Below are 25,737 nucleotides of genomic sequence, written 5' to 3'. Positions count from 1 at the left end.
TTGCCCGGGGTAAGTTGGCCGATCCCTGCGGAGGCTTCGCTTGGAGAGTGCAGCGCTTGGCTCCCGGCTCCGTGTCGCCCCCAGCCTCCGGGGCAGTGGGGGCGCCTTTTTTTATTTCATTCCTCCCCTCCTCCCCCTTTGGTTTGTGTTTTCTTTTTATTATTATTATTGTTATTATTATGGGGTCTCTGGGGGAGCAGAATTTCCATTCCGGCGTTGCTCTTCTTCCTTGTCCAACGCTCAACGGAGAACTATAATATTTATTCCCCGAGATGCTGCAGTGATTTTTAGTTATAGGAAATCAGGCGAACAAAATCATCCGAATAACCCGAACCATTTGTTATCCTGTGAGAGCAAACGCAGCCTAGGCACAGATGATGGCAAAAAATTCCATGGAAGGGTCTAAAGAAGACCTGAGCAAAATTACGGAAGAGGAGATGCTGAGATGGAGCAAGGAGGAGCTGGTGAAAAGACTGAGGAAAGTGGAGAATGAAAAGATGAACTTAATGGTGGAACACGGCAACTTGATGAAAGACGTGAACCGGCGGCTGCAGCTCCACCTGCACGAGATCCGCGGGCTGAAGGAGGTGAACCAGAAGTTGCAGGACGACAACCAGGAGCTGCGGGAGCTCTGCTGCTTCTTGGACGACGACCGGCAAAAAGGCAAGAAGCTGTCAAGGGAATGGCAGCGCTTCGGGAGGCACACGGCCAGCGTGATGTGGAAGGAGGTGGGCATGTACCAGCAGAAGCTGAAGGACCTGGAGGCGAGGCAGGAGACCCTCCTGCGGGAGAACGTGGAGCTGAAGGAGATGGTGCTGATGCTGGACGAGGAGCGGAGCGGGGCCGGCTCTCGGAGCTCCATCGACAGCCAGGCCAGCCTGACCAACCTGAACGGCGGCTCGGCCACCAGGGACGTGGGGGACGGGAGCAGCACCTCCAGCACGGGCAGCGCGGGCAGCCCCGACCACCATCACCACCACCTTCACCACCACAAGGCCGGCGACAGCAAGGCCGGGGCCATGCGGAGGTCTATGGATGACCTGTCCGCGCCCCTTCACCACCGGAGCATTCCGAACGGCCTCAATGGTGAGCGAGCCCTGCCCTCCCTGCCCTGCCCCGCTGGCCCCGCGCCGCCACCCCCGGCATGCCCGGTCCCCCGTGGCCGTGGGTGAGCGACTCCGGGGAGGGGGGTCCTGGCCATTCCCAACCCTGTCCGTCCTTGTGGCCTCTTTGGCAGAGCAGCCCCGGGAGCCGGGAAGGCGCACCTGTGTGCGGGGTGTGTGTTATCAGTGCGTTCACTGTGTTATCGATGTCCTGGGCTGAGGGTTGGAGCCTCTTTTATCTCCAGCAGGGTTGGTGTTTGGTTTTGTTTGTTTGTTTTGGGTTTCTATTTTGACAAAAATCAGCCTGAGTTTTCAGGGTTAAATAAACACTGATTGTGTTCCCACTCTTCCACCTCTTTCTCTTCCCCTTTAAATATTTTGGTTTATGTTTGGCTTGTTTGTGTGCTAGTTTGATAAGATTGATAAAGATGGGATGAGATTTTGGAGGCATCTGATGAAAGTTCAGGTTTGTCCCACAGAGCATCACCTGTTAGCTCCACAGGCTCTCAGGGCAGGCTGGCTGTGGAGTGCTCAGCAGTTTTGGGGAGGGGCAACTCGGTTTTCCCGTGTCCACTTCAGAAAGAGGAGTTTTGTTTGTAGAGAAGAGATTGCTCTCGAAGGGACGCTGTACTCACGATTTTGTTCGGGCTAGTCATTGAAGTTAGAAACAAGCTCCACAACGAAATCGTGCCAAGCCTCCTCTGGCAGCTCATATCCAAGCAAAGTTTCTCCTGTTGTCTAATAGTGATCAGGCATTAACATAACATTGAAATATCTTTAAAATGGATATTTAAAAAAAATATTTTAAAACCAGCAAGGCCAAATACGTGACTTTTAGAATGTGTGGTCAACAGGATTCAGTAGGAATCAAACCAGGCAGCAATCTAAAAACTTCTTACATATAAGACTACTTTTAATGTTCTTAATCCTCTTTTCCTACCAGAGAGGGCTATTTTCTTTGTGGGGTGTCCTTTTCCCACCTCAGAGCACACAGAGGGGGATGGAGCCCCAGAGGTTGGCTCCGATTGATGTCAGCAGTGGATGTGCTTACCAGATAACCATGCTTTCAGCTCCCAGAGCTTTTGGTGCTCTTTTTTATTTCTGGTGATTTCTGGCAAGTCTTTATGTCCCAGGAGACCTGAGGGCATGGAGGACTGATCAACTCGTTTCACAAGTGTTCATTTATGAACGTGCTGTTTGCAGTCCTGTTGCCTCAGTGTGTGTCAGCTCACAGCTGGAGATGTTCTGGCCACCTTGCCCAGTAGTCAGGGATTGCTGGTTTCAAGGGTGATCCAGTCACCAGATGCATGCATGCATATGCTGCAGCAAACATCTTTAAATGTTTGGCGTGGAATTTTTTAATCTCTCTCTCATAGAGATGTGTAAATCAGAAGTATCTGCTTTTAAATCTGCAGATAGCTTCTGCTCTTGACGTGACTTGACTTTATTTTCATAAAGCATTGCTCTCCACAGAGGCTTGAAGAGCACATGACAGGTACTGGGTGTGCTGTTGCTGTTATGGAACAGAAGGGTTTCACAGCTCTGGTTTGTGAGCCTTAGACCGTGTCCCTTTTAGGTGTTGGTAGCTGAACGGGACAAAGCCAGTTGAATTCATCTGTTAACTCAGGGCTCTTGAGTACACGAAACATAACCAATGCCTTAGAGCTGTCCCTTCAGTCCGGGGTGATGGCACTGTGGGACGCTTCACCTGGGACTCAAAGTCGCCGCTGTCAGCACAGAGGGAAACCTCTGCTTTCAGAGCTCGGTCCTCATTGTGCTGTGTGTGTGCCCAGCAGCATCTTTAGGAGGGGGCTGAGAGCCGAGTCTCATGTCCTACCGTAGGGTAAGGGTAGGAGAGGGAGGGTGACCATGTGCACACAGTGCTGCCATGCGTGCCTCTGCACACCCCTTCCCATTTCCTCTGTGGGAAGCATGGGTATGGGCTCGAGCATTTCACTAAAACCTTTAGGTTTTGATGACTTCTTGTTGTGGGGTGCCTGTGGAAGGTGCTCTCTGTGGGAAGAATTGAAGCTCTTTCCTGTGAACCAGCGCAGCTTCATTTCTGAGGGTGCAACGGAGATGATCGGCACTTTTAAAGCTAATAATCCTTGTAAAGATGTAGACAAGCCTGATCTCTCCACTTAGGTAGTGAAGCTGTAAAATGACTTGAATAGTTGTCATTCTCAGATAGCATCGGTATTCAGCAAGGCCATTTCCCTGGCTGTGCCTTTGGAAATGCCTCTCAATACATATGCAAATGCAGGGCTTATCAGGCCCCTTTTTTTGACTGACAGCAAGAAGTCTGGGAGAGGTGTTTGCCTGGGACAAGCAACAATTCTGTCAAGCCTGTGACGGTGTAGAGGAGCAGGGCAGGAGCAGGTGAACATGAAAAACCACTCCAGTGAGTCAGGTGGGCGGTGGAGCTGTCACGGAGCAGCCCCGCAGGGAGCAGCGAGCCGTGTCTGCTGCTCCTGTCCCTGCTCCTGTCCCTGCTCCTGTCCCTGCTCCTGTCCCTGCCTTCCTGGGTGCAGCCGAGAGCTCAGCCTTTTTGTGCTGTCCTCTTGGTCACTCTTATTTTCCTCAGGAATAAAACAGAAGGAAGGCAGAGGAAAGAGAGTGCATGGCCTTTCATTTTGTTTGGTTGTAAGCTTGCTGTTGTCTCATGTCTTTAAAGCACTGGAGAACTAAGCAGAGGGTGAACCAGGGAGTGCCCGGCCAGCTCAGCTGATACTGAAATGAGCAGCTCTGCGTGCTTTCTTAAAGAGAGGAGGTGGCAGAAAGGGATACAGTGCAGAATTTAGCATCTGTAGTAAGAACTCAGCAGAAGCTTTGGACAACTGGTGGGAGCAAGGTTGCTACTTCTGAGCTGCTTGCTGGAGTATTTTTGCTTATGGAAAAGCTGGAAAGTCCTGAAATTAGGAGCTGAAAATGCAGAACTCTACTGCCCCTGCTATCGGTATCCATTGAGCTTCACTTGTTAAGTGCTTTTCTAAAGGAGTCAGGAGTATTGTGGCTGTTAAAACACTTGCAGGAAGGTTGATTTTTAGTAGAATCTTAGTGAGCAAAGGTGGGTTAAATGTTTCGCATTTTCTGTTCAGCGATCCTTGGAAGTGAGTTGTTGAACCAGGGCTTGATTTATTGGCCCCAATGACCCACCCCAGTGTGAGGTGATGAACTCTAGATTTGTAAGGTGAATTCAGAATAAATGGTGTAACTGTAAAAAACACCCCCAACCCAACTGGTGGTCCACCTTTGCTTCAATTTTCTGAAATCTATTTACTTCTGCAAGTTGTCTTTCAGAAGCTGATAATTAATTATTCGCTCATGGAAGATAAGATAATAATTATAACATAGTGTGAGAATGGGGAATATTAGAAGACATGTAATCCTGCTTGTTGGGAAAGTGAGAGGTTTGGTTAATATCTCTGTGCACAGGGACCTGAGCTGTGGGACAGGGGCACCCCAAACTGTGTGATGGAAACTGGCCAGGTGCCTCTGTAAGGATATGTCACAGTTCTAAACCTACCCAGATCTAGGGCAGAAATTGAGGCACAGTCACTCTGTGTGCTTGTGGGTGCTTTGGCTTTCCTTTTTATGCATGGTGTGGATCTCTGTGTGCACACACAATCTTTCTGCCCATCCAGCTTTAGACAGCTCTGTTGAAGCAGCTGCTTGGAATTAGGTTTGAAAAAGAGAATTAAAAAAAAGTCAGGCACATTTTGTGGTATTGATGTTAACATGACCTGGGGGAAGAAAAACCCCTCAGGTTTATTCCCACAGGATATACTCCTGGACTGTGAGGTATGTGGGAACATTGGGAGGATGACTCAGAGTTCCCTGAGGCCAGGGCAAGGGCTTCCACCGGTTTTAGCCTTATCTAGATCTCACTGGGACAACTGTTCATCCATCTTCCAGCCTGGAGGCATACAGACTCAACTAGCAATGTGCCAGGGACAAAATCCTGTGCGTGCAGGCAAAGCATTCAGGCTTTAGCTTTATTGCACACCCATCAAGTGAAGTTGTCATTAGAACTTCACCTTCCACTGGAACTGCTTGCTCTAGGTTCCCAAAATGGACTGGGTGGTTTCCAGTGTCTCTGACTTTATGCCAGTTGGGTGAAGTGTTAATTTTGATGTTTTGTTTTTGTAAATTATTGAAAACATCAACAATTAAAAAGTGGTCGGGGGGCCCAGAAAAAAGCTCTGGGTACAGCAGAGAGCCTGTAGTAGCAGAGATATTAATCTATGGCCTCTTGTTGCTGTCTTCTCCAGTGAAAGAAGAATGCTCTCTCTGGGTGAGGGGGTGGGAAGATCTCGAGTTGTATTGATTCCCACTTGTAGATGTCCACATATTTACCTAGAGGGTACAATATATTGCAGTTAAAATGGTGGCAGAGAGAAATGGCTGCTCTCTGTGGGTTGGTATTGATTGGTAATGCAGCTGCCCTTCTTTGCACACCCCTAAGGCCAAAAGACTTTGTTTTATTAGTGTATTAATAATCAATATACTTATTATTTATGATGGCATATTAATGAGGCCTTTGAGACGAGAATATGCAGGGGCAGAAGCGAAAGATGAGATTCATCCCACTTAATTTATCTCCAGTATAGGGTTTAACATCTGCATTCCCTTGGACATCCTTTATTGGCCACATAGAGAGAGGCACTTTGGTGTGATGATTTATGTGAACTGTGTCTGCATCAAAGAGAGCAGAATTGTGTGCTGGTTGTGCTCTTACCCTCTGCTGATGCCTGGTCAGTTCATTCATATGCAGCCATCTAAAGCCAGATGAGATCAGCCCTGTTCCAGGTCTTGTGGTGACCATTGTCCACTTTTGCAGGGCTCCTGTCCTAGCTCTGGTGAAAGAGAGAAATTGCCTTTCTCAGCAGCATTCAGATGTCACCCCCTTACAGTCCCTCACTGTGTGGGCAGGCCAGGTCAGAGAGAGTCCTGTTCTCTGTGCTGGAGACCTCTCAGAGCTCAGTGCCTCCTGCCAAGCTTAAGCACAGATTTGGTTACTTGACCAATTATTTTCTTTCTTATATCAAGAGCACTTTTCATCCTATGAAAATAGCTTCAATGTTGTTTCTTTAATACTGCTGTTTTTAACACATTGGTATTTTTGGTGCTGTAAGCTGTTACAGACTCCTTGTGATTAAGACAGGAAATCAGCTCTGGGGTGGTACACTAGATAGGGGTAAGACCTCTGGAGAAACACCTGTTTCCATCTCTGCTGTAAGTTCAGTGTGTTCTGCTGTTTGGTTATCAGTGCTGAAGACTCAGATATGAAGGGTACAGCTTGAGTTTTTGTGGCCACTAGTCACTGGCCACTCATTCAAAGGGCTTCCACAGACTGCTTCATTTGAGGCATCTTTGCCATTGTCCACTCCTGCCTTTTGCTGGGGCCCTGCCTGTGTGCCAGGCTGCTTGGCTCCCAAACCTCAGGCTAGCTGGTGTCCCTGAAAACAAGGCTCAGGATGCTTAAATTAAAATTGGGCCATATCTGGAAATATATTCTCCATGGTAATGTGTTCTAATTTTGTTTTCCTCTTGCGTATTATATAGAGATATCTTATTCTCAGCTGTCCTGTTGAAGGAAAAAACCTTGTATTGATTAAAAGACAATTTTCTATGGGCCTTTGATGGAATTATCCACTTACTCTCATTGAAAGCAGTCAGAATAGGGGAAGTAGCCTGTGCTGGTTACATGTAAATGATTTGGCCCTCTGGAGACATTTCATCAAATAAAGCTGAGGATCGAATTAAATGGTGATCTAATGAAGTGGCAGGCACAGGAACCCAAAATGCAGCCCTGGCAGGTGTTAGACCTGATGTGTGTGTGGAGAGGAGAGCCATGAATACCAACACTGACAGAGCATTGCATCTGAAAACTGAAGGGTTAATACTTTGTGGGGACAAGGGTGCCTGCATCCATGCAACCTTGGGGACGCTGGGGGCCTGCCCTGGGAGGCATTGGGCTTTTTATCTGCCCCACAGCATGGCTGTGGCCTTGCTTGCATCTCTCACAGACATTTCCAGGGTCTGCTGACGTTGTCCCTCCCGACTGCCCTTGCAGCATCCTTCTGTGCTGGGGCTGCCCTTTGGAGTTGCTGTGGGAACAGAGAAATGGACAACAGCTGATGGTAGGTGAGATGGGGTGAGGTGCTTAAACTGGCAAAAACATCTGGTATACATCAGGTGTGGAGTGAGGCTAATGAGAAGCATCTAAGCCCATTTAAAATTCAGCTAAAATGCTTGAATCCAGAGGGCTGATGTTCTTTCCACACTCACACACACGCCTTAATGCATCCCACTGCAAAACACACAGCACTGCTCGCCTGGAACAGGGAAGGTTTGGAGGCTGCACATCCAGTTTTCCTGCGAATTAGCTGCAACTGGCTGGGTTTGCTTCTGCATTCTGTATTTTTAACCTGACTTTTTGTCTGCCAGCCAGAATTCATCCTGCCCTGTCGCCAAATGTCATCATCCCCTTGTGGTTAACTTGCTGCAATTCATGAAACACTTGGCTGCCATAAATAGTTATGTGCAGAGGTTCCTGTGCGCGCGGGGCGGGCAGAGCGGCGCTGCGAGGCACTCGCACACAAACATGTCCACCAAGAGAAAGTTGACCCACTTCTGCAAATAGATAACTCCTGGCAGAAAAAGTAACACTGTCTCAGAGAATCTATCTTCCCCTTGCCTACTGAATTGTGAAGCAAAAAGCAAGCCAGCTCCATCTCCTGAATTAGCAGTGATGTGAGCACAGTACTCCCCATTGAAACCGGGCTGTGTAAATCGGCCCTTGATCTGAGGAGGGCTTAAAATGGCCACAATTTGGTCGTGATTTTTTTTTTCCAGTATAGTGAAAGCTTTTGTTAGTGAACAAGGTGCATGGGGTTCAGGACTCAGCTGCTCTTAGGCATTAGGAAACATTTATCACCATGGCAATTGAAGGCTGCTGGGCAGGTTATTTTGAACACTTTTTCTAGTGACTCATGTCTGGGTCAAGACCATTTATGCCAGGTTACTTTAGCCCCTGTACATACAGGTGTATATAGTCTTCCTTCCCTTAAATTGTTTCTTGCCTTGCTATTTTGCTTCTGTCAGGGAACTCATTGCTTGTTCTGCCTTATGCCTCCAAGATGGTGGTGCCAAGCGTTCACCTTGCTCAGAGCCTCTTCTCTAAAGGGTCTTTGTGACCTAAAGTCCTTGTGAAGTAGATTACAGGTTAGTTTTGACTGGCTTTGAGACTTCACGGATCTTGCCGTGAGATTGAAGCAACCCTAAATCTGATGTGAGTTATCTCATTGTCTGCTGGGGCTCTCCTAGGGCCTGTAGGACGGGATGTCTCCTGTTTGCCCAGGGTGGCAGGGCTGTCTGCAGCAGAGGGGGCACCGTGGGTGAGTGTCGGGCTTGTGGCAGCAGGGCTGTGGCCAGCTGCACGCTGCAGTGGCAGGGTGACACGCTAGCTGTCTGCTGTGGTTGTGTCAACGCCGGCTCGCTGGCAGAATTAGTTCAATCAAAGCTGGAGTGCTCTGAAAAGCCCTTCAGACTTTGCTCCATCCCTGAGCTCTGTGCAGTGACACTCAGGACTGCATGCATGCTGCCTTTCCCCCCATTTCAGCCCAAACTCCTCTGCTGCTGGGGTTTCATTCGTGTGCAGGAAGGTCGGCTGCACTGGAATGTCTGTGAGAGGTGAGAGATGGAGTGTGCAGAGCAAATGGATGGAGTAGGGCCCAGGCTGGGAAGCAGAAGGAGATACTTAGCTGCTCTTTCAAACCATCTCCAGGACAGTAAGATCAAACCATCTCTAGGGGTGACTCTATGCCTGGGGGTTTGATGGCTGTGTCTGACCTGTCCTGCATTCCCAGGGGAGTGAGAACCCCCTGGCTGCCTCTCCGTCCTTGTGCTGGAGACAATCCATGAAGAGGAAAGGAGCAGGCAAAAGGACTACTCAAAGCAGAGCAGGAAAACCAAACCATTGTTTTAGAAAAGAAGAGAAAAGAGAGCATTTCCAGTCCCCAAAGTGTAATATTTCTATGGAAATAGCAGGAAGAGGCTTGCTGTCAGTTTCTGATCTAGTGGGACTGACTAGATTTTGTTTGTTCTTCCCCACATCTTCCATCATCTCTGGATCATCTGAAGACAGGTTGCTGTGCATCACAAATGCAAGATTCCTGGTTTCTGACTTTTGATTAAGTGCTAAGCAGTCTCTGGAGGACTGGCATCTATCTTTCATCTGCAGTTTTTTACTTGCTAAGGTACATTTCTCTCACTCTATGACACTTATTGATGATGCCTTGTCCTTTAAATGCCGCTTCTGTGACACTCTGCTCCTGGCTGTGACTTCTTATGAGGCCATGGACTGTTCAGTGCTGTGGTACATCTCAGTGGCCAGTGAAGTTACTGTGGGACACTGCTGGACTTGAATGAAATTGAGACTGGGACTCTTTACATTTGCTTTTGGTATTTTTTTCAAAGGAAATCCAGAGTGTCTTTAATCTCCAACAAGGGAAGTAATCTATCCTGTTTAAGCAATGTTCTGCTTGATTTTTGTGTTGCCAGAGGACTACTGCTGGTTATATACATTCAGAAATTTATCATTTTCATGTTGATGTTTTCAGTGTTTCCCCTCCCCATTTTTCTGTTTAATAGGATCTAATAGAATAGGTTCCAGGACAATCTGCGTTAAAGTCTATTTTATGGAGTAGAGTAACCACATAGATGCTAACAGAGTATCAGTAATTAAAAATAAATAATTTTGGTTGATGCTGAATCTTTTCCAGCTCATAACAAAGGTGTTAAGAAAGTCTTATTTTAATGTACAATCTTAAAGGGCTATTATGATGCACAGTATTCTTTTGTCTTCTTGGTTTCCTTTTCTTATCTCCCTTACTGGGATTTGCGGTCTCATATTTATCTATTTCCCAGCAGCTGAATATAACTTTGATCTATGCTTTGGATCTACGGAGTTTTTAATCCCTTTCCAGTGAGTTAAAAGCTTGTTTGCTGTTGAATGTGATACATAGTTACAGGTTATATGATCTTCACCAGCAGTTCATGCATTGCACAGGGATGGCACATTGTGAAAAACTGATAAAATGTTCCCTTGTTCATTTTCCTGATTGCAGCTGAAGCCCAGCATGGGAGTGAGTCAATCATTCGCTCCTGGTCAAGCTGCTGATACAACTGTCCTTTGCTGTTACAAATACCTCTGCACTTGCTTGCTTTATTTCAGTTATTCATTCATTTCTCTTAGAGGCTTATTTTTGAGGCTACAAACCAGCTGAGTATTTCAGTCAGTGCAGCAGCCTTTCCATCTTTCAGTTCTGCCAACATTTAGAGGGTTTTCCTTTTCCATCCTTTTAACACCTTTTAAAAATAGGAATCAATTTTTAAAGCCTATGTGTTTGTTCCTCTTTGATGTCTTGAAGCATGATAATATATGCCTTGTTTGTGGAGATCTTCTCTTGTGGAGTGGCTGCAGTTTCCACCTCAGGAGCAATAATGGTTTCTGCAGCTCTGTCCTCCAGGCCATGTGGGTGGAGCTGCACCTGTGTGACTGTGTTCAACCATCTTCTGAAAGTTCTTTTCCAGTTTTGGTGCAGGTCTTTGCTTCCTGGATTCTGAGCAATTAAGCTGAAAGTCCCTCCCATGCTTGTCTCCTGACCTCTTGTAACAAAATGCAGCCCTCTTTTTATGACATCGGTTAAGACTCTATTCTTTGAGATGTAAGCTTTAAAATAACAAAAGGATGGATGGTTCTGCAAGTTGGAGCACTGAGCTGGGACTCAGATTTGGAGTGCTGTCTCATTGTTACGTGGCTTTCTGGTGTAGTCTTTTAGCTAACTTATATGATTTGTGGCTCTCCTTTTATACAACCAGGCTAATCTATTTCCTTTGTTTTCCCCAAGTTTATTGTGGTGCTCAACAGAATTAGACCCTTACCTCAAATGGGGCCTCTGACCATTGCTATGACACCAGTGATAACAAACAGGTTTTGAGTTATATTGACCTAGCAAGGAAGAAGACATCTTTAGAGTAACTCCACACATTTCTAATTCCCAGTTTTGGAGTTGCTTCAAATCCTGTTTCAGTTTTACTGGGATAAAAGCGCTTTACATGTTGGGTTGCTTCCCTCTGTATTGCATATACTTCTTGGAACCACAGGATGATGAAGTGTTGTCAGTCTCTCGTCACTATAAAAAACCAGAAACTTGTCAAATAATAATTCAAATGAGAAGACGAGAAAAATTAGATAAAAATCAGGGTTTGCCTCTCCGCAAACACAGACAAGTGCAGAAAGATGCTGCTGCTGTCACAGCAACAGATTACCTTGATACCTTTCAGAGAGTGGACACAGCATTTGTTGTTATTTCAGCTCATCCCATCTAGGTTGCCCAGTTGAATATTATGCTATATATGTGTATTTAAAATGTTTATGTGTCAGCCTAGTGCAGTTTTGACTGAGGTGAAGAATCACAGCTGTGAAGTAGAAGGGTCCTGCTTGCCACATTGCTCCCCATGTCACTGCAGAGCAATGCAGTGCAGAGTAATTGCTGAAGGCACTCTTCCTCTTTCCAGTTAAATTCTTACCTGATCCCTTGATTGCTTTATTTCTGATGCTGGTAATTTGGTAACTCCTAATGAGTCCTGACTGAAAAGTCATCAAAGTCATTCTTGGGTGTGAACTCAGAGTTTCTTAACCACATGGGCTTTTATTTCCATTTGCGTGGTGGAATTGGGAGGGAGGATCTGTTTGTCAGCGTATCACTGACGCCTTAGGAGGGTGACAAGACCACAGTAACTCTTCCTAGGCAATTATGTATGAAAGGTTGTCAGCATGAGTAGTATGGGAAGTTAAAAGCCTTAATTTTCATTTGGAATTGAAGCTCTAATGACTTTCCACTCCCACGGCTCATAAAGACCATGCTTCAGCTTCTAGTTGACCAAGAAAAAAAGGGGAGGGGACATCTTTTATTTCAGACTTCTTTGTGCAAATTTTTAATGAAAAAACAGATTTATGAGTCACTGTTCTTTGTATAAAAGATGATTACTGGGGTATGAACCTCAGAAAAGTGACATTTTATGACTTTGCCACTAGCCACACAATTTTACTTTCTCTCTCTTCAATTAGTTAAGTTAAACAACATCTCAGTTTGAAAGGACCAATTTTATTCCTGTTTGTTGTTTGCCTTATACACTAATTATTTTCTCTATGTAAAGCTAAACAGCAGAGAGGAGAAGAGAAAGGATTATCCCAAATGAATGCTCTCTAATTTTCAAAATGATGGGTGTAGATCCCATGGGGTTAAGTGAAGTATATACAGTCACATCCCTCACTTGCAGCTTAGTAAGGAAGAGAAACTAGATCACACAAATCCTTTTGTTAACCCTAGGAAAATAATTGACTTCCTCTGGAAATCTGTTCTTTAAAAACACAGCCCTCTAAACATCAATGTTGTTTAATCTGTGCTTAAAAGTAAAGCTATGTTTTTATCCACTTCTGTGTGTCTGGTGGTTGTGTTATTTGTTTTTTTTTTCCAAGAAATAAGGGAGCATTTTGTAGCTCAGTAGCATCTGCTGCCTAACACAAGTGAGAGCCCAGGGCAGGCGTGTTGGTAGAGGTGGCATGTGCAGGTCACAGTCCTGCTCTGGCTCTGTAGCAGCAGGTCCAGAGCTCTCACAGTGCCAGGTGATCCACAGCATGTTTGTCTTTGTGGGTCCACCAGGGATATTGAAGGGCATCTTCTGTTCAAAGCACAGGCGCTCAGCATTTTCGGGGTATTGAGTATTCTGAGAGTGATGCAGGCTTTATTCTTGCAAGTGGCTGAGGTGACTAGCTGATTTTCTTGGCCATGGGGCTGTGTTCTTGAGAGAGCATTGCTCCAGAGCTGTAAATGCCCTCTGTCCATAGCAGCATAGGTCAAACAAGTTTTCTGATCCCACAGCTCTGGAGACAAGTTTGCTCAGAGACCTGCAAGATGAGGAATGGATCATGTAAACAGCAGCTGATGCAGTTGTTGGAAAGACCTCTATTTTTATTTTCTTCTTGTTTTCATCTTGGCCAGGTTGGACAGAGAAGATTTTCAATGGAAGATCTGCTCTCCTGTGCTTCATTTTGCCTTATTTGGATAAAAATTATGGGGCTGTCCTTTTTAAATTTTTCTTCTAGTTGGCAGTGTAAAGTGAAGGAAAGATAATATTTTTGGGACAGCCTTGGAACTGCCCCTGTAAAAAGAATGCTATATAAAGAGTAAAACTCTCTGACTGTTATGTTCAAGGTTGGTTATGTTCAATCCATATTTGAATTTGATCTTTTTTTTTACAGGAGAGATTTCGTGTCTGTATTTGAACCAAAACTGTGTCATGCACAAAGGGATGGGTTTCTTCTGTTGAAAACATCTGTAGAGCTGGAGGGAAGGGCTGGGCTGCATGGAGTGTGTGTCCTGGCATAGGGAGCCACGGAGGTGCTGACTTCCTGGAGCTGCTATGGGAGGGTAGAGAGCAAGAGGGCAGTTGGGGGCAGAACTTTCATCAAGCTCAGACGAAGCTCTAATGCAGCCCTTGTGCTGTGCTGGGGGAGAAGATGTCCTCAGCGTGTGAGGAGTGGGCAGCAAGAGCTGCCTGCCTAGCTCAGGATGGGGTTGGAGACCACCACAATGGGATGTGGTAGCAGCCAAATGAGGGGATGGAGTAAATCGCTGCAAAGATGTGGTTTGGGAACTAGCTGTTATTTTTAACAGCTGATTTTGTTGAACTGGATTGAACTCCCTCCAGCTCAGCATTGATGATGGTGCCTGGAGCTATAAAGATTGTATTTTGATCAGCAAGTCAAAAGCAAGTGTACCACTAGTTATGAATACATTTTCAGAATTACAAGCAAAGGAGATCTCAGAATAATAATGGGCAGAAAAAGTTGCCTGAAGGAACCGGTTTCCTTGATAAATGCTGGAAGATGTGTGGACCTGAACTTTGCACTCCTTCTCGTATCAGCTTTTTAAAAATGTGCCAACAGATCTAGAATCTGAGTTTTGAACTTGTTAAAATCCTGAGTAGACATAATGCAATATGGCAGGAAAACCAATAATGTTGAGGTTTTGAAAATACAAATGGTTCAGCTGTAGATGTGTGATGTGGGTTAAAAAGGGTGTGTGTGTCCTGTGCTGTATGTCGTTGACCCAGTTGGTTATTCGGTGATGAATTCTGATCTGGATGTTTCGAATGACAGATCTGGGTTCCGAAGTGCTGATGATTAGATTAAGACAGTGTAGTAAACCTTAATGGTGCATGAAGAGCTACTGCTGGATTTGCAGTATTACCTACTTTTCTGCCTTAGAACAGCATGAATAATACTTTATGGTTGTATAACTCCTTCCAGACAAGGAGTCTAGGAGTGCTTTGTAAACGCTAATGAGTTTGGCCTCATAGCATATTTATAAGCCTGAGAAGAAGCATTATTCCTCTTTTTTACAGTTTGGATGTTGACTAGCCTAAGTATGCAAAGAGCATGCAGCAGAGCTTTCATCTGCTGACCCTCAGTCCTGGGCCTTATCTGCAGGACTCACTAGGCTTCCTAAGTGTGTCTGAGGCATGCTCAGAAATTTACAGCAGATTCATTCCAGAAAAAAGGTTGGGTTTTTTTGCAAACCTCTGAGTGTCCTTTGTAAAGCGTAAAGCATTGTAATTATTTGATGATAATTTCGTGCTTGCCGTCTTGTTCTACAGCAGCAGAGATTGAAATTAATCCTCTGCTGGAATGAAATCAGATTGGGCATTATGAATATTGTTTCCTTGCCCAGAACAAAGAGACTTAGTTAATGTGAATGCAAACTTCTGTTATCTTTACGTTGGAGTTGCAGGTGGGTAAGGAATGTGAGGTCAGGAGGATTGGGAGCAGATAATTGCCGATGTCAAAGGGCAGCGAGAGTGATGCCTGTGAAAAACGCCTTGCAAAGTAGGTGGGATCAGACACTGCAGTGGGCACACACAGATCTTTCCTTAGCAGCTTTCTCAGATGTTCATCCCAGAATGTCTGCATTATTTCTACAGATTTATGTTGTGGGATATTCTGCAACATGAGCACCGTGTGGATTGTAGATAAATTTTGTAAATATTTTGGGTGTGAATTTAGTGTTTGGTGACACATGCTGTAAAGACAGTTCTAGAAGGGTAAGTCCCTCTTCAGCTGTGGGATAAGCATATACAAGCAGACATTTCACACAGTGCTTTCACATCCCTAACCTGAAAAACTGCTTCCAGATCTCACAGCTTCTTCATGGACTGGAGACCAGTGAAGATCCCAGCAAAGAGTCTGTAAAGTTCTAGATGTGGAGATGGTGATATTCATGATGTGGTTGTTAGAATTAACAGCACTCCTGGTCTCATAGAATGACAAAATAGTCTAGGTTGGAAGGGACCTTTAGAGATCATCCAGTCCAACCCCCCTGCAATGAGGAGGGACAACTTCAACCTGATCAGGTTTCTCAAAGCTCCATCCAAACTAACCTTAAGTATTTTTTAGGGATGGGCATCCACCACCTTTCTGGGCAACCTGTGCCAGTGTTTTACCACCCTCATTGTAAAAAATGCCTTTCTTAGATTTAATCTAAATCTACCCTCTTTTAGTTTATAACCATTACCATTATCCCTGTTGTATCCAAAAAGGCCCTAATAAAGATTTTGTCCCCATCTATCTTACAACCTCCCTTTAAGTACTGAAGGCCACACTGAGGTGTCCCAGCCAGCCTTTTCTTTTCCAGGCTGAAGAAACCCAACTCTCTCAGCTTTTCCTTGTGGAGAGCTGTTTCAGCCCTCTGATCATTTCTGTGTCTCTCTTTTGGACCTGCTCCAGACATGGACAAACAGGTTCATATCTTTGTTTTGTGAAACTGTGCTCAATGTGTTTCTGCACTTCAGACCTGTGTATCACTGAATCAAGTGCCATTAAAGCAGTTGCCTCTTCCTTATGACTGGACTGTGATTTCTGTCTGATTCTGGTATATGAAATGCTATATTGGCATGTGACTTTTCCCTTATCTGGCTACTTCTGGAATGCAGCTTAGCCTTAGCTCGTCAGCACAGAACAAAAGCTTTCCTGAAACTGTTTGCACATGGCTACAAATAGAAACCTCAGGTGATTAGCAAGAGGTTTTGGCAAGTCATGCAGATACACGGGCTATTTCAGTGTGTGATGTGGCATCCTTGCAGAGCTGGGGGCAGGAGCATCCTGTAGGGAGGCTCTAGTTGACTGTGCAGTGCTTAATCTTTCTAATACATCCCATAATGTGTAGTGGAAGATCTAGATAATGCAAGAAAACAGTTATTTATCTGGGATTAACCTGCATAAAACATTTACATTGAGCAGAAACTAGGCCAGAACACCACTCAGTCTGATGAGGACTAGTTGAGGGACCTGGGGAAGAGGAGGCTCAGCTCCTTCCTGCTCTCTGCAGCTACCTGAAAGGAGGTTGGAACAAGGTGAAGGCTCGTCACTTCTCCCAGATAACAAGCAATAGGAAAAGAGGAAATTAGCTCAAGTTCTACCAGGAGAGGTTGAGTTTGATATTAGGAGAAATTTCTTCAGCAAAAGGATTGTCAGGCATTGGAACAGCCTGCCCAGGGCAGTGGTGGAGGCAGCATCCCTGGAGGAATTTAAAAGATGTGTGGATGTGGCACTGCGGGATATGGTTTAGTGGTGGACTTGGCAATACTGGGTTAATGGTTGGACTCAATGGTATTCAAGCATCTTTTCCAACTAAAATGATTTGATAATTCTATGATCCTATGAATTGCAGTGTGGTATATCTTCTAAAATCAAAAGAGCCTTTGTGGTTCTTTCAGTGAGTGGACATTAGCTCTGGATTTTGTCTTAGTACGTCTTTTTTTGGTTTGTACCACTTGACTTAGTACTTGAGCTTAGTACTACAGTCTATGTGTATTGATGTTTTTGTATTTAAAAAAAAATCGACTTTGGCCTCCCAAGCACCCAAACAAGCACACCAAATAAGTAGAGCACAATTAATATAATCTTTTTAACAAACAGGTTGGCTGGTTATCAGTACTCCTTATGAAGAATAGTCTGCCTGTTTTTCCAAACTCCTGCTCTGTTAGTGGTGCACAAGCCATTCTCCTGAAGATTTATTATGGTAGGAGCTACAGAGTAATGCTTGGTAAATAGATTTATACATGTGACACTCTACTGAATGGGAGATTTATACTTGGCTATTCCATTGCTGCTCATTACCATATGATGTTTCATTGAATGCAATTACATGTCTGCCTCTACTCTTTAAAGTCCAGAAAGGTTTCATAATATTACTATCTTCCTCTGCTCACCAGAGCCTCACAAAGAGGCACTTTCCCGTGTGATGGATGGGGTTTGAGGGTGGCTTTGTCTCTGGTAGGTCTGGATGTGTGAGGGAAGTTGGGTTTTGGATGTTAGCAAGACTTGTGGAGCTGTTGTACTGAAGGTGTTTGAGAAGTTTTGCTCAACTTTGCCTGAACTCTCACAGATTTGTGCTGCAGAACTGACCTGGTCTTATATGTTGTTAATTGTGAAGACCCTTGTAACTCCTGCAGGTTTTAAAAAGGTAATTTCCTCTTGATGAAATTAGTGTAGCATATTCATTACACCAGCTCAAGATCACAATATTTTCCCTGACACCAGAAGGATGATTTAGATTTTTATTAGCTGATATTTTTCACCTAGTTTCTTTGGCCCATATTTTACTGTTTACTGCCATTATCTGCTACATTTTTAATCAGAAAACATGAAATCAAAATAATTTTTTTTCTGCTTTGGAAATCAACGCGATGTAAAATCTTTTCAAAACTGTGCCTGAAAGCAATGGGGTCTGCTGGGTATTTTATTTAGTGCGGATATTTTGTGAGACACCTTGACTACACTGAGTTCTGTGGCAAAACTTTCCTTGGCTTTGAAAGGACTGGAACTTCACTTCTTATTTTCATGTTTGCCTGCAACTTTTCATTCCTGGCTATTGCATATTACATCTTCAATGATTTGTCGTCAATGCGCCTTTTAGAAACCATGACCCCTTTTGTCCATGGTCAAGCCCTGTGTTGCTGCACCCCTGTGCTCTGAGGCCTCATTCATAAACATCTCTCCGAGCACGGCTCTTTATCCCGTGTCCAGGGATGCGAGAGAATCCCGAACAATGGCGAGGCCGAGACAAAAGCCGGCATTGTGTGGAGGGCGCCGGGGCGGGAGGGTTTGGGGGCCCGGGAGCCTCTCCGGGCTGGGACCATTGTGCCCCTAATTGGATTGGATTGGATTGCTGCTGCTGGTGGTGGTGGTGGTGGCCGCTCCGAGGGACCCACCGGGACCCGCTGCATCAAACCTGGCGGCGACTGGGGGAGGCAGATGACCTCCAGAGTCCGTGTGGTTGGGCGAGACCTAATACGGTGCAAATGCACCAGGTTGCAACTTTATTAGTGATTAGACCCAGAGATAAGCCTCAGCACGTTGCCTAATCTGCGGAGTCTAATTCCAGGCATTGAAGGCGGGGATGCTGATGCAGCCTGGGGCCTGCTCGGGCCGGGGGAGCTGCGGGGACTGCAGACGGCGAGAGAGGGACTTTGGGGGACCTGGGGCAGGTTCTGATCAGCCCCTGCTATGGGGGAGTTTCTGAGGGACCTGGATCTGAGGCAGGTTCTGGTGAGCCCTGTTGAGAGGGATTTTGTGACCTGGCTCTGGGGCAGGTTCTGATCAGCCCCCTGCTGTGGGGGATTTTGGGTGACCTGGCTCTGGGGCAGGTTCTGATCCAGCCCTGCTGAGAGGGAGTTTGAGGGACCTGGGGCAGGTTCTGATCAGCCCCTGCTGTGGGGGATGCTGGGGCAGGGAGGCAGCCACAGAAAATGTGGAACTGAGGGCAGAGTCAAACAATTGATGACTTCAAACCCAGCTTAACATTTGCTACGGCTGATCAAGAATATTCACATTGACCTTTCGTCCTTTTGGACGAAAATAAAGGTGCAGGCTATAGCTCAAAGTGACTTGTAGAATATTTAAGAGGAAAACAAACTCTTCCACATTTCAGTTTTTGCATCTGAGGTTGTTCCTGGTGCTATTCTGAGTTTTTTGTCATCTTTTTAGACTGGGCTGTCTTTCCTGGGATCCAGGATAATGTCTTAGGTGGGTTTGGCCTGTGGTGATTGATCCATGCTGGATGTATTAGTCTGTGACTGAATCCTGGTAACGTGTCTGCATGAATGGTGGTGGAAAATGTCAGAGGTTGCAGGCAAAGATGAATCACCATAGGCCAGGGGCTAAGGCAGCACAGCAAGTATGATGCTGTGGTATGCTCTGTTATTGGATTTCCTCCAGGGTCTGCTCTTTGGGGAGCTTTGGCCTCATGGCATGCTGCAGAGACCTGCTGCTTGGTGCCATCCTTTAAGCACAATGTGGGAGCCTCCAGTTGGATCGTGTGCAGATCTTGGGCTGTGTTGCAAATATATGCATTGAAATGTTTGGCAGATTCACTCTGCAAATCCAGACAAGCCCATTTTGCCCTAACATTTAAATCTGTGGCTTGGAAATCTGCCTCTCAGAGCCACTGCAAACTGCCTTGTTCTGGACTCTCTTGGATGGCATCTATCTTTTTCTTCAGACCCACCTAGACAAGTACACAAATATGATCCAAGAAACTAGCTTTCTAATACCCAAATCCTCAAAACTTTGTTGTTCAGAGGAGCTGGTTTTGACCTTTATTTGGGCAAATGGGTATTAAACTAATCCTACCCAATCTCTGTAGTGACAGGATGACCTATTTCTTTTTAATCTTATAAATTAAGTTGTTAAAGTTACTACATCTCACTGCTTTTGCCCCTTGCCTCCAGGCAAAACCCATTTGGGATTCCTGCTCCTCTAGTTTTTCTCTTAGCCCTTCCTGTGTTTTGACTTGTATTTTGGAACACCTGGCTCTGTATTTGGGACTGAAAAGGGCTGAGAAGCCTCATTTGCTGTAAGAGAAGTATCACTGGGCTAACATTTGCCCCCAAGCAGTGTCAGGCCACAGAAATTAGAGATTCTGGAGAAACCGAAATCTTGTCTTTGTGATGTTAAGTTTTTTAGTTTGTTATGGGGGAATTTGGAGATGTTAAATTCCCCAATGGTCTGTTCAGGACTGGGAAGTGACCTGGCCAAGGCCTGGCTGTAGGTGAGACCTTGTCAGGTCCCAGGTCAGCATCCCTGTCCCTGGGAGAGCACTTTGTTGGGCTTCTGTGTCAACTTCCCTGTGGCTTTGCACTGTTTTCCCTTTTATCACCCAGCCAGGGCTAGCTGTTGGACCTTTGCCTCCAGAGTTTTGGAGAGGAGCCACTGACTTCTCTTTCTGTCCAAGGCAGCTTTGCGTTAACTAGTCTTCTTCTCTGTTCAAAAAAGTGTGAATCAAGAGAAGTTTCTGTTGCTTTAAGTAAATGTTGGACTGGACTTGATTTTGTGAAGTCAAAATCTGTGAATAGCAAATGATACAAACTAAATATCTGGTGCCGGGTGGCCTGTCCAGGCCATTTGGGCATCTTACCCACAGGTGTAAAGTGGATATTTTTCCACCAACCTTGTGTTTCATGCATCACCTTCCCTCAGGATAGGTTTATGCTTTGTTCTGGAGGTGCTTGGAGAAGGTGAAGCAGGAGCTGAAGTGGAGAGAAGTTGCTCAGCCCACAACTTCATACCTTGTCTGTGGTGGGTGATCTGTGTGAAGGTTTCCCGGACAGATGCAAATTTTGGGTTTGTATGTCTGTTTTTGTTTTCTGCTCGCATGCTTTACTCCAGAGCAGTGTTAGTGCTGCTGTAGACACCTCCTATGCCATAGCTTCTGCTGGAGCTGATTAGAGCAGGATTGCTCTTAAAGCCTTAAGAGAAGCCTAAAGCCTTCTACCTTAGAAAGGGGAACTCCTTCTGTGCTCCATTGTCTTAGAAGGTGGTGGTGTGGCTTCTTCCCACCCACTTCCTTGGTGGTAAGGACAGCAGAAGCAAGACACTTGAGAGAACAACTTGTATTGGTCCTGTGAGCAAATCTTCATGTCCTGGGAGGAGGTTTGGTGAGCAGCAGCTCCTTTCTGGGAGCCTCTGGTGCTGCATCCTCTGCTGCCAGCCCTCAGCCACCCATGGCCGTGGGGGCTCCCGGCGCTGTGGGGCTGGGAAATACTTTATTCACTAATCTCCAGACAGTGTGGCCTTGGTTAGATAAATCCATGCCTATAGGCAGCTTTCTGGGGCTCATTATAATACTAATTCAGTTGAATTCCTTATTAGAGACCAGTGGTTTCATGTAGGTATTTGAAGTTGGTGTAACTTTCTTAGGGTGGAGGAATCATCCACTTAAAGCTGCTTTGGGGACAGAGGATGAAATGAGACTGAAATCTAAAAAAGGATGTCTATAAAATAAAACATCCATTTAAAGTGTGTTGTATAGCTGGTGTATTACTTCAGATCAGCCAGGGTTTGGAATTATTATTTTATTTGATCTTTTTGTATGTAAAAATAATAAAGAGATACCTCTTCCTTGGGATACTAGGAATGACAGTTTTCAAGCCTAAGTCCAGTGTTTCTCCTTTGGAGTAGGTGAGAAGGCTGCTTCAGATAATTTGAATTATGATTAAATGAAAACAGGCTTCAAGAGACAGAGAGAATCCAAAGCAAGCCTTGTCTGACCCCTTGATAATTGTGGAGAAATCCAAGCAATGCCCCTCTTTCACCATTCGGAGTTAGACATGTCCAGAACTAGCAGAACAAAAATAAATTATAGCCCATGTATTTTAATTTTGTAATGTGGAAGAAGCAATCTGTCTACACTGTACCATGTCCTGGTTAGGCTTGTGATCTCTTCTATTTATATTGCCTCTTCTGTTTGAAAGGGCTGCTTTAGAAGGGTTTAGTTCAGGGAGCGTTTGTGCATGTGTTTTTGTGTTGGTGTTGCACTCTATCATTGCTCTAATGGATCTCTGGGGAGTGTGATACAATAGTTAATGCCAGCTATGCTGTTAAATAATAGCTCTTTCAGGAAGGAAGTGAAGAATAATTTATGTACAGGAAAACAGAGCAGGTATACAGAGAACAATAAAAATAGATAAGCTGTGATTGCATTAGAACAGTTGAGCCAAAAGTGGCTTGGACTCCATGATGCCTACTGGTGCCCTCCTGCCTGCTTCCAGCAGTGGCAGCTCCATGAGGATGCTCCATGGATGGCCAATGGCTGGGGCTCCAGGGGCCTGAACGCTCAGGAGGACACAGTGAGGAGTGAAAACCCAGAGCTGTTCAGCCAGTGCTGGGATGTGCATTCAGCAGCCCAAATGCACTGTCCTTGCCCGTGCACTGCCAAAATCCTGCACTGGTAAGGGTTTCAGGAGGGAAAGGGTGTTACCCCTAAGTACAGTTATGGTGTGAGGGGCACTGGGGGAGCTTGTTTATACAGAGAATGGATTATAAGCTGTGACCTGCCTTTTGATTGTACCAATATGCTCACTCTTATCTAAATAGATTTGTGCATTAGCGTACTTAATTATCTGCTGGACACTCTCAACTTTTGTTTGGATAACCTTCCTTTTGTATGTAAAAGTAAATAAATACTGATAGAGTAGATTGGGCTCCATGTGGGCTGTGGGGCTGAACAGGAGTCTCTGCTGTGCTGTGCTCCTGTGGGCTCCTCAAATAAACAGAGACCTTCTCCAGTGCTACCGGGAGAACTCCCCACCACTAATTTTAAAAGTAACCTAAAATCAAAAGCATATCACTCTCTTTGCTCTAGCATTTCACTTTTAGAGGTGGTTTACTTTTGCAGCGCACAGCTGAAGTGGCAGCTTTTGATTAGCCCTTGCCTTTAGTCACAGAGATGTTTTATTTAAGTGTAAATACATTTGCACGAGAAGGGGTATCCTGTGTCTAAGCTGTTGGGAAGTGATCACTGTTTATCTTGTCATAGAAACTTCTTCACCCTTTCTGCAGGCTTCACCTGACCACCCCCACCTCCCCTTCCCCGAGCCCCTGCCCCTCTCTCCCCCTTTCATGTGTGTGGTGGCCTCTCAAGCAGAGATGGCATGAAAGCAAAGAAATCCCAGTTGCAATCTCATAAAGAAACAGACCACCTATGTGATGGGGCACCTGGGCTTGTAGGTCAGCAGTATATTTTGAGAATGTGGATTACCTGTGGTGGGGCTGCAGTTCACATTCCCATATGACAGGGGATGGGATAATGCTATCCCTACCTCTGGCTATAGCACCACTATCGCTTTTCTGCTGAGGTTCAGATGGTAATTTTAAACCATGGGAAAATATTTTTTCTCTTTGAAGAGTATTGTTAGTCACTTGAAGTCTCCTCCCTCGTTCCTTTGCTGAGTGCATCAGCCCTCGATCAGATTGCGGGAGGGGAGCCCAGGACTCCCCGGTGCTGTGGGAGGGGACTGCCCTCGCTGGGGTGGATGCAGGGGACACAGGGGACTGGCATTGCTTTTCTTCTGTGTCTGACTCGTGTGAATGTGCTGGTCTGTGTTTGTGAGGGCAGGAATTTGACAGACACCTTCTGAGTTATTCTTGGATCAGATTAACCGACCTTTCTGAAGAGAACTTCTACAAATTCACAAATTACAGTTAGGTCAAGAAAAGACTAATTGCCTGCAATTTTCCTTCTACCCCTTCTCACCTCCCAGCGTATCTGTGTTCCCTCACTGAATAATATTCCACCTCTCTGGAAATGTAGTCAAATGCCTGCATGAATTTCAATGGAAGTGTCATTACAGTAAAAATGCTAGGTGTGTTATGTACTGCCAGGTGTTATTGGCACAGGGGGGAAATCTGCACTTTAACAGATCCTTGGCATAATGAAGAAGTGAAAATGATGCCTGGTATCTTAGGGTTGGTTGGTTTTTTTAAAATGGGAAAGCTATCCCTGATCTCTTATGAACAATGCAGAGTCACTATAAAGTACTTGCATTTCAATAGTACTGTTTTTTTTTTCTGTCAGTGCTGGGTTGAGGGAGATCTGATAATGCAATCCAGGGTGGAAAACCTTGAAAACTTGAGCTGTTAAAATAAAACACAGCGTGCTGTGTTGTATTAAAAGATAAGGCTACAAAGGTGTGGTGCTTATTTTTGTGGGTTTTTCTTTTCTAAAGGCAAGAGGTGGGTTTGACAAAGTCAGAGCAGGGAGCAAGGTGGAGGCAAATTTGTTGCTGGTGGAATTGTGCTCATGATTGTGTGCTACCAGGGCATAGCTCCATTTAGGTTTGCTAGAAATATTAGGTCTCTCCTAGAAGATAATGACTGATGGTAGGAAGCAACTTGTGAGATAAATATAGTATCTTTTTGAAGCTTTCTGCCTTTTTTTTCTACGCTCCTGGGAGCTGTTTCCACCGAACACCTCTCCAGTCCTGGGGAGGGTAAGGAAATCCCCGCCTGCAGCGGGGTGTGTGCCAGGCGTGATGTTGCCCTTATGGCAAAAACAAACCTCCAAAAAAACCCCAACAAAACCAGGGCTTATGCAGCTTCAAAGGAACGGCAGGGCTGCGGGCAAGGGTATGCTGAGAATCTGACCCTGGGAGCACAAAGCCAAAAGGGCAGCAGCAGGAGCAGGTTACGGCCGTGCCGGCACAGCGGCTGTCAGGCTGTTTGTTCAGTTGCAGTTTAATTAAAAGCTGGGGTGGTTGCAGCCACGTTGTTATTTATTTATTTGTGTTGGTAGAAGCTCTTCTCTTTGGGAAGGTTTAGGTTTCTGGAAGGGAAGTGGTGTGAGTGTTGAAGAAGCTTTTCTAAAGAGTAGCTTGTGGCATTGCCTGCTCTCCCAGGACCTCAGTCCCATCTCCTTTGGTGGATGTGGTCCAGTGATAATCTCACAGATACAAAACTGACAGTAATCTTGTTTAGCTAGAATTAGTTTTTCATAGTGTTGTAGAAATACTTAGGTTGGAAAAGACCCTAAAGATGACTGAGACCAGTCCTTAACCCAGCGCTGCCAAGTCCACCACTAAATCATGCTCCTAAATGCCTCATCTGCACTTCCGTTAAATACCTCCCTAGGCAGCCTGTTCCAATGCTGGGCAACCCTTTAGGTGAAGAAAGCTTTTCTAAAAGCCAGTCTAAACACCTCCTGGAGCTATTTGAGACCATTCCCTCTTGTTTTTATTAGGATCATCTTCTGCTGGAAACTGGAGACCCAGAAAATGCCCTTTCTTGGTGAGGGAATGTTGGTTGATTCAGTTTTCTTTCCCTGGTGCAGATGCCAGGCCAAAGCTCACCCTCTGCCTTATTACTCCTGTTTCTGTTCCAGAAGGTGAAAGCGCCAATCCAGGTATCTGTGTGATCCAGTTAGATCTGAGCAGGCGCAAACATTCCTAAAAATGTGATAAACTGATGGATTTTTTTTGAAGGGGTAGAGTGTTGTCAATCCATCCATACCAGACAATTTTTAGATCCTGTTTTGTTTCTGTGCACCAAGGCCTGTGATCTTGATGACATTCATGATTTGACTTTTTTGTGAGCTATTCAATTAGAATATTGCATTAAAATTCTGCTGTCTTTAATGATACTCATGTGGAAAGTACAGGCAGGTAATTACACATAATTTCCATGGGTTTTTTTTCTGAGATAGACAACAATCTTCACCTATACTAGGATGAG

The 25,737-nt window shown here is 45.2% G+C and overlaps 1 protein-coding gene across 1 annotated transcript in view; it reads left to right on the top strand.

The window, feature by feature from the left end:
* The first annotated feature begins 6 nt into the window (after positions 1-6).
* The window catches only part of CCDC85C (coiled-coil domain containing 85C), a 111,128-nt gene continuing 85,397 nt past the window's right edge, over positions 7-25,737 (top strand). Inside the window, exons 1-2 of the mRNA XM_031066348.1 lie at positions 7-1,086; positions 5,683-5,687. Coding sequence (XP_030922208.1) covers positions 375-1,086; positions 5,683-5,687 — 717 coding nt within the window. The 5' untranslated portion in view covers positions 7-374. The remainder of the gene's footprint in view (positions 1,087-5,682; positions 5,688-25,737) is intronic.

Source organism: Geospiza fortis, unplaced genomic scaffold, assembly GCF_000277835.1.
Source record: "Geospiza fortis unplaced genomic scaffold, GeoFor_1.0 scaffold23, whole genome shotgun sequence".
Taxonomy (NCBI): Eukaryota; Metazoa; Chordata; class Aves; order Passeriformes; family Thraupidae; genus Geospiza; species Geospiza fortis.
Note: the sequence above shows the minus strand (reverse complement) of the source record. Positions and strands in the feature narration are given on the sequence as shown.